Consider the following 9,080-nt stretch of genomic DNA (forward strand, 5'->3'; position numbering starts at 1 on the left):
CTTCTTTCTAAATTTTAAAGGAATGAGTATGCATTCAATATATATCTTATTAATAAAGGTGTTTCAATAAAATGGCCAAATCCATTGAATAATTGATTTATTTGATGGATAAAGATACCAATTCAAAATATTTTCCTTTTTTGACTTTTTTATTAAATATTAAATAAAAATAATTATAAATCACATCATTAAATACCTTTTACGTATTTTTAAATATATATATTAATAATACTCTTATTTGATACCTGGGGACCGTTTTGTAACATACCATAACCATGTTAAAAAAATTTGCATTGTTTGGAGATATTTATCGTTAAGCATTACTGGGTATTATTATTTTAAAAATTAGACAAAAAAATAGAGAAGTTTAGACTACTAAATTACTAATCAACGATAGCCAACAAACTACAGTGTTTGTTTTTTTTTATATAATTTAAAAAATATTTATAATAATTTTAATACTTATTCTTGCTTTACCACATTCAAACTTGTTACAAAAGACTACATAATTAAATTGAAAAATATTTTTAATTACATTATTTATTTCCACATTTGTTTTTGTTGTGCATGTGTTTTGGTTATGCATGTTATATTGTTTTTTTTTAAATATATATATATTATTATGGGTATTCCGATAATGGTCAGATAGTATATGACACGATGGTCGGTATTCATTTAGATAGACTTTAAATGACTTTCATACCATATTACAAAGTAAACTTTAACCCAACGTAATCCTATAAAACCGGTTCATGAAATGAAGTTTACACTCACTTATATATGATGAAATGAACTTGACTACTTCTCTATTTTCTGTCGAAAAGATCTAAACCCTAAATCCTAAGACCAAGAAATAAAATCTTACTTAAAAAGAGTATACAACAATAAAAGTGGTCACAAGACAACAAAGAAGAACCACCGTTTATTGCGGTGTCTCGTGTTCTCATTAAATCACACTGCGTTTTTTTTTCTTTTGTAAATGCATAACAACGTTAAAACCAAACCCACAATAATTACGTTTGACATTTCTTCTTTTGTACAAACATGTTGATGTGATTATAATAATTGAGCAACCCTTTTTATTAACACAATTCTTAGTTTGATTAACACAAGTTTAACTAAATTGAGTAAAGATTAAACGATAGTTCTAATTTTGATTTTGTAGCGGTATAAAAATCTGCTGAAAGTTAACTCTTCACACATTATCATACACTTTGAATAATACCAGTGCATCAAAATTAATGTAGAAAAAAAGTAGAAAGAGCATCCGTGACACAAACGGTGTACACAAGATTTAGCAAGCGTGAACTTTATACGATTCCAAACGTAGTGTTGTGTGTATAAATCTCATTCCTTTTCTTTCTTTCTTCCTTCCTTCATTTTCTTTATCTCTCTCGTTATTACCACTTTTGTAACTCTTCCTTGATTAGCTCCGAAATTTAAGAGTAGAAAAAACATTTTCAATAAAAATGGCTTCTCATCTATTGCTAATGTCAGATTTGGGTGTGCATTATTGTTTGCTTCATTAGCCAAACAAAGTACCGTGTTTTGCCAACTTACCAAGTGTTGTTTGGCCATGGCGAGAGTTTTCTGGACTGTCATTGCTATAGCACTTGTTTTCAGCAACTGGGTTGATGGGTTCGGAGGTTATTATGAACATCAGTTGAATGAAACAGAGTTGTCTTTATTGGAGGCTCATGAAGCTTCCTTATCCTACGCCGGGAGTAATCTTCTGCTGGTAGGACTCACCCTTGTCCAAAATGCTGCTGCTAAAGGAGCAGGTAATCATCTAATTTCAACCTTTGTTATTGTATTTATTTTTCATTTCATAAGCAAATTAGTTAGCTTATGACACCGTCTGAAGTATAACTGCTGTTGCCACTTCTCATTTTAATATTCTGCTGCTGTTACTTGGAATGCACTTTGTCTGATTGAAATTGTTCTGTTTTCTTGTTCATTTTTGAAAATTTTATTTCTTACAAGTTTTGATTCTGAATTTTTTAAGTACTAAATCCTAGCGTGTCTCAGTTAATTATTAACCATGTAAAATACGAATGTTCCTACATGAAGGAACTGCAACATATTTACGGGATATTTGGCATTGAACAGCAGTTTTTAACCATAATTAAGAATGTTTTGGCTAAATATAATTCCTTTCTTTGGCTTTGGCAGTTTGCTTGGATGGAACATTACCTGGTTATCATTTGCATCGAGGATATGGATCAGGATCAAATAGGTGGCTTATTAATTTAGAGGTATTACTATCACTTGGTCTTTTTCATTGTTTTGATTTGATTCATGTTATTTTTCTGTAATGGATTTTTTACCGTGTAAAACATGGCTTGCAAGAGTTTCATATGTATTTCTTTTTCCCACTTGAAAAGCATTTGTAGCGAATGAGTTGTTGGAATACCGTTTCTGTCACATGACATGACAAATGTATAGTAATAAAAAAGTTTTAGGATCTCCAAATGTCATTGTGATGTTGAAGTTAAAATTCTGTGGCAGGGTGGTGGATGGTGTAATAATATTAGAACATGTGTTTATCGCAAGAAAACCCGGCGTGGATCATCAGATTTCATGGAAAAAGAGATCCCTTTTACTGGAATATTGAGTAACAAGGCCGAAGAAAATCCAGGTTTCTTTTCAGTTGAAAAAATTGAAATGATCAAATTCTTCTCTTTTCTTTTCCTTGTCATATGTATCAGCCGTTTTGTTCATGTTATTGTTCGCATATTTGTAGATTTTTTCAATTGGAATAGAATAAAGCTTCGTTATTGTGACGGTGCTTCATTTGCTGGGGATAGTGAAGATGAGGTACAGTTTGATATCCCGGTGTTCCTTAAATTGATATTTTGGTTGCAAGAAAATGACATAACAAAGTTGTTGCCTTCTGAACTGTTCACTTTAATGGGTGCGATTTGAGAGAGTCACTGTCAAATTTGCATTTTAAATTTGCAGTGGAAGATTTTAACAATTTTTAAACTCTTGGTACCATATGGTTTAATGGTAGTGCAAGACTCTTTTCACAGTTAGTCAAACAAAAATAAATCTAACATGAAGTAAAGAGGAAAAGGTTTAAATGCACATAGAGGACTAGTTTTGCAACTACATTGTATGGGCTTGTTTGGTTGAGTAGGTGTAAAGTGGGAAAATTGAAGATAGAAAACAGGTTGAAATGAAGACAAAATACATTCACCTTCTTATGATTTATTGTACCAAGAGACAACATAGTGATTTTCTTTCTTTTCTATTCTAGTTCTTTTGAAATCTTTAAGTTTAGTTGTGTTCTTTTATATTTCCGTGAATTTGTTTGGAAGAACTTTATTTAAACAAGGTTTTGAAACCAAGAATTTAATAGCAGAAGACTAGGAGTGAGGCATTAGAATATGATGAATTAAGTGAAGGTTATTCCACTCTATTTACTTTCATAAATTTTGTCAAAAATAGACTGCTGAACTGCAATTCAGAGGACAGCGTATTTGGGCAGCTGCTATGGAAGATTTGATGTCAAAGGGAATGCGTTTTGCCGATCAGGTTATAGAAACTCATATGCATGGATATATATAATACTATCTCTGTAATGTTTCTCATGTTATGTGCATCTAATTTTGGTTCAGGCTCTTCTTTCGGGATGCTCCGCGGGTGGCCTGGCTACTATTATTCATTGTGATGAATTTCGTGGTCTCTTTCCAATGACCACAAGAGTGAAATGTCTAAGTGATGCTGGGTTGTTTCTTGATGCGTATGTGGCAAGCTGTACTACTTCATGCTTTCAGTGCAATTTCCACCATCATCATAGTTCTTAATTTAGTGTCTAACTGTTGTTCCCTTGGAATTATAGGATTGACGTATCTGGTGGACGTACCCTCAGGAATTTATATGGCGGTGTTGTAGGATTGCAGGTAAGACAGTGTGATCTAATATGACAGTGTGACAAAAAGTTTGTATGGTTTGAAAACTTGGTCATTTACATGAGTATAAGTTTCAAGGCATGCTGATAAATATTTGTTTGATCATTGCAGGGAGCGCAGAAGAATCTGCCACAAATTTGTACTAATCACCTTGATCCCATCTCGGTAATCATTGTCTTGTGCCAAAAAATTTAGGAATATCAGTTTCATTTAAAATAATATGCAGAAAAGGGATGCATCATCGTTTCTTGCTCTTGAACTTTCAGTGACTTGTTTTCTACCCCTTTTTCAGTGCTTCTTTCCTCAAAACTTGATTGCCAGTGTTAAGACCCCGCTATTCATTCTTAATGCTGCTTATGATTCATGGCAGGTAAATTGTCTCACTTTATCAACTGGTAATAAATCATAATTTCTGGATCATTAAATTAGACTTAATAAATACATATCCCTGCTTATCCTCAGATCCAGTCCAGTTTAGCTCCTCCATCTGCAGATCCGCATGGCTATTGGCATGATTGTAGATTAAATCATGCTAAATGTACTGCACCACAAATCCAATATCTGCAAGGTAATAAACATACTGTAGAAAAATAGCATTCATTATAAGTGGAGAGAAGCCTTTAATAAATTATTCAACTGATTGAGATATTTGATTATCTCTTTGATGCAGGATTCCGGAATCACATGCTGAATGTTATCAAAGACTTCGCAAGAGCAAACCAAAATGGTTTGTTTATTAATTCATGTTTTTCTCACTGCCAAACTGAGAGGCAGGATACATGGTTTGCTGACAATTCTCCTGTTATTAAGAACAAGGTGAGTCTGTAGCCATTGAAATACTCGAAGAAAATAGGAGGGTCAATATAAAGGAAACTATATTCGCTAAAGAACATTGATTCACCTCTAGAAACAACTTGTTTAATTTAAATATGTTCATGTATCTAACATTTAGATATTGATGAATATGCAGGGTATCGCTGTGGCTGTTGGAGATTGGTATTTCGATCGAGCAGGTGTTAAGGTCATTGATTGTCCTTACCCTTGTGACAATACGTGCCATCATCTCATTTTCAGATGACCCAAACTTCATCCATCATCTCATTCATTTCTGCATAACTGGCGGATTATGCCATTCAATTAACTTATGGAAAACAATAAAAGAAAAAAGGAAGCTGAAAATGTCATAGCTTAGTTCCCTTTTAGCTTAGAATAAAAAGAACTTCTACCAACAAAGTTGCTACACTTAGGCAGTTCATAGTTGTGTCCTTAACAATCTTAAGAACTTTTCATGATTGTGTATGTGAAATAAACTTCATTATTACAAAAGCTAAAATTCATTTTAAGTACTTTACGCCTTGTAAGTTGTTTGCAATACTAATTAAAAAATGGGATGAATTTATCTGAATTGAAATCGTTATTAGTCCCCCTGCCCTGGTTAAAAATAAAGTAAAAAAAAAAAAAAAACAATCATACTCGAGAATTAGGCACCCCGAAACATTATCCTAAATTGAAGAATTTGAAAAAAAAAAAAAAACGATCCACTTTTAAATTTCCAAAATTGAAAAAAAGACATTTTGAAAAGGTAAATCCAAAATAGATTTTTGTTTTCTGAAAATGAAATTTCAAAATAGAATTAGAAAATAAAAAATTTATTCTGGAAAAGTAATTTCAAAATACAAAAAATGTATTTTAGAAAACAAAATCATAAACAAATTTCAAAGAAGAAATTCCAAAAATCTAAATCCAGAAAAGTACTCTGAAAAAAGAATTCTGAAATATATTTTGATTTGCTGAGGAAATTTTGATCATTTCACGTATGCATCAGGTGTAGATTCAAATTTCATTATGGGGTGCAGGGAGTAATTATCTTCCTAGGGTTGGTCTAGGGTACCTGCACGTAACTGGGCTAGGTATGGCCCAAAGCTTCTTATGTTGCAGTTGCCCAAACCCAATCACTCACTAATCTCCAACGACACATAACTCCAAAGTATTTGGACAAAAAAATAAAAATAAAAACATTCAATGATGAGTCTCACATTACTAATTTACTCGATCTGATTAACTTTAACTAAATTTGATTTGGTTCAAATTATTGATTTAGTTCTTGTTTAAAAATTCAAGTATCTTTGTTTGGGGTATCAAACACATAAAACCTGATTCGACCACAACTAATAATATTTTACCCATTTTTTTCATATTGTATAACTTAATAGTTCTATAATTTTAATGTTGTATGTTTTTATAGTTTCGACTTTTGAAATTATTCATCATTTTATTATGATTTGCTACTTTGTATTATTTTATTAATAGACTCGATGGTACTTAACATTAATCAATTTGTAGCAAACCATTTTAAAAAAATGATTTTTATTGAGAGGGATTCAATTCAACCCACCGTATCAAACTTACCTGGATGACCTTGCTTAAGATTTTATTAAGAAGAAATAAACATGTTTTGCATAGACCTAATTTAAAGAATATTTGATTAAAACGTGGGATTAAAGTCGTTAATTTTTAATTAGAATCTGACATTAACATAGTCCTCCTCAACACTGCTCCCTATTTAGTACACATGCCTTCAAATTCATTGTGCAGTGCATTAAACTTGGACCTTAGATTGTTACCATTATTTGCCTTCACTTTCTTGTTCTTCCTTAAAAACTCATATAAATTAACCTTCTCACGGATCAAATCTTCGACAAGGTTATTTAATAATGAACACCGTCATTATTATTAGTTCAATCATTATCAAAATCATTTTATTCATCTTTGTCATGGTCAACAAATTGTCTATTGGTTACTTGTCCTTTTATATATAGATTGTCTTAAAGACAATAATTAAAAACGATAACTTTTGTTTATGTAACATGATACAAATATATTTTCACCCTTGCTTCTAATTAAAAATGATTTTAATAATTTTTTTATGAGAACCGTGTGTGTTGAAGGAACTTTGTGAGGTTTGTTTAGCAAGAATATAAATTAGTATATTATGGGAGATCAAAGATGGGATTATCTCATTATCCTAACTGATGATATTTGTTCTGTTCCTGGAGAGTGATGATTGTAGGGTCGTAGAAAATAAAGGCAATAATTTGTTTCACATGGTTGGAGATTCTAAACATGGAATCAGAATTGTCTATAAGTTAAACAATGAAGAAGGCAGGGAATATTTAAAGACTAAGGAGAGTTATTGAATGTGTGTGTGCACATGGACAATATAACCAGCAAGTTTCATAAATAATTAAATTTAAGTATGTGAAGGGGATGGCTTTAATATTTTTAACTATCTCTCCAAAATTTGTCCTTATTTATGAATGAACAAACTTCAAAGTTTGATAAATATTCCTTTTTCTGCCTCACCCTTGTTGGACCTCTCTCATCAGATGATGTAAGAACCTTACTTTTCTCCCTTCTCTTAAGATGGTTTGTAAAAGGAAATATTTCATGGTTACTCAAAATTATAATCTACACCCATCTAAGTTTAGATGAAAATAATAATATAGATTTATAGGATATATGATGTAATAAAAGGAGAAAAATTAAAAAAAGTGTATAATAAATGTTTTTAAAAAATATCTTAAGAAGGGCTTCTAAAGCCACAATGTTCCATGGTTGAGAAAAGAAAACACACATACATATTTATAATAAGGAGATATCATATAATGTTTTTCTTGTAGTTTAATGATCAAGGTATAGTTTCATGAGTTCACTAAATGAAAATAGCATGAAAAAAATCAAAGAAAAATATTGAAGATAGGATTGTGCAACTATATTGGAACTAAACTAAATTCATAATTGAATTTCATTAAGAAGCTCAACTCTATAAAACTGGGATATTTAAGTTTAGTTTACATCCACTTTTACAATATACTTCTCTCATATCGAGACTATCAACTCGTGTGAGATTATATATTTATGATTATTTGATAACGGATGATATGATAAGGTCAACAACTTATTACTAAAATAGAGTTTAAGTGACTCTGGTATCATACTAAGAAGTATATTTTAAATCTAACTTAACCTTATAAAAGATTTGCACCCTATATAAATATTTTTATCTTTTAATCGATGTGAAATATTCAATAATTAAATTATTTAAAATAAAAGCTGTACTGAATTATTTTATTAATTTGTTCTTTAAAAACTGAATTAATCTTATAACTGATTGAACTATAACTTTTTGATATTGAAAAATATAGTTCAAGATAGGATGGCGATAATATCTAAATAATTCATATAGTTAAAAAGATTTATAATAGTTGAATTCATTTAAAATATTATACAATTCAATTCTTCCAAGTAAGTTTTAAAGTTTGGTTAAATTTTACAAATTAATGGATTTTGTCCATACTTGAAATAAAGGAGACTAACAAAATACTTCAAAATATGAGCATGGAAGAGAGAAAATATTTTAGTTGGTATTTGCATTCAAAGCATCTATATTTATTTATATCAAATAGGAATTACACAGAACGATAATATTTTACCCATATCACTCTCTCAATACACTGTACTAAACTTAACCTCACTAATAATTTAATATTGTCGCAAGCCAAAAACAAACACATGCAATTTTATAAATCTATAACTATATTCTATATAAGTAAAGGTCAGAAAAATAAACAAGTTTTTACGCGTATCAAGTAAATTGAACCAAATTAAATTACTAAATTATTTGAACTATTTCAATTGTTTAAGTTATGACTAACAGACATCTTGTTTTAAAATATATTTTTCAATAATAAGTTATATTCTTGTTCATTTTAAGTAGTCTTGTTTAATAGTTTAATTTTTAAAAGTTATATTAATATAATAATTTGTTTTTTTTCATATAATTTAATTCAATTTAATGTTAATTTGATTTAGTTCAAATATTTTTCAGTCACTGGGAGTCCTAATGAAAGCTCAGCCAAAAAGCTACAGGTTGTATGCAATAGCATTATCATGAAACCTATTTTATAACAAAGACCTGTGGTCATTCGAGATAAATCTCTATTTTACGATTCTAGATAAATATTTAAAAATTTCAAATTATTTTTCATATTTAATTAGTTTGAAATTAGGTACTTCAACATCTTTCGTAAACAATGTGTAAAAAATTATTAAATAAAAATTAATTACATAAATAAAAAATAATTAATTTTTACACCGATTAAATTA

The 9,080-nt window shown here is 29.9% G+C and overlaps 1 protein-coding gene across 1 annotated transcript; it reads left to right on the forward strand.

Moving 5' to 3' along the window:
- The first annotated feature begins 1,197 nt into the window (after window positions 1-1,197).
- Window positions 1,198-5,260, forward strand: LOC137814872 (pectin acetylesterase 12-like). Its single transcript, XM_068617798.1, has 12 exons — window positions 1,198-1,781; window positions 2,173-2,255; window positions 2,509-2,638; window positions 2,744-2,817; window positions 3,451-3,537; window positions 3,621-3,745; window positions 3,845-3,905; window positions 4,026-4,079; window positions 4,207-4,284; window positions 4,377-4,482; window positions 4,585-4,730; window positions 4,885-5,260. The coding sequence occupies exons 1-12, from the start codon at window positions 1,577-1,579 to the stop codon at window positions 4,990-4,992; spliced, it is 1,257 nt and encodes a 418-aa protein (XP_068473899.1). The 5' UTR covers window positions 1,198-1,576; the 3' UTR covers window positions 4,993-5,260.
- The last annotated feature ends 3,820 nt before the right edge of the window (window positions 5,261-9,080 follow it).

Source organism: Phaseolus vulgaris, chromosome 1, assembly GCF_000499845.2.
Source record: "Phaseolus vulgaris cultivar G19833 chromosome 1, P. vulgaris v2.0, whole genome shotgun sequence".
In the NCBI taxonomy this organism is placed as follows: Eukaryota; Viridiplantae; Streptophyta; class Magnoliopsida; order Fabales; family Fabaceae; genus Phaseolus; species Phaseolus vulgaris.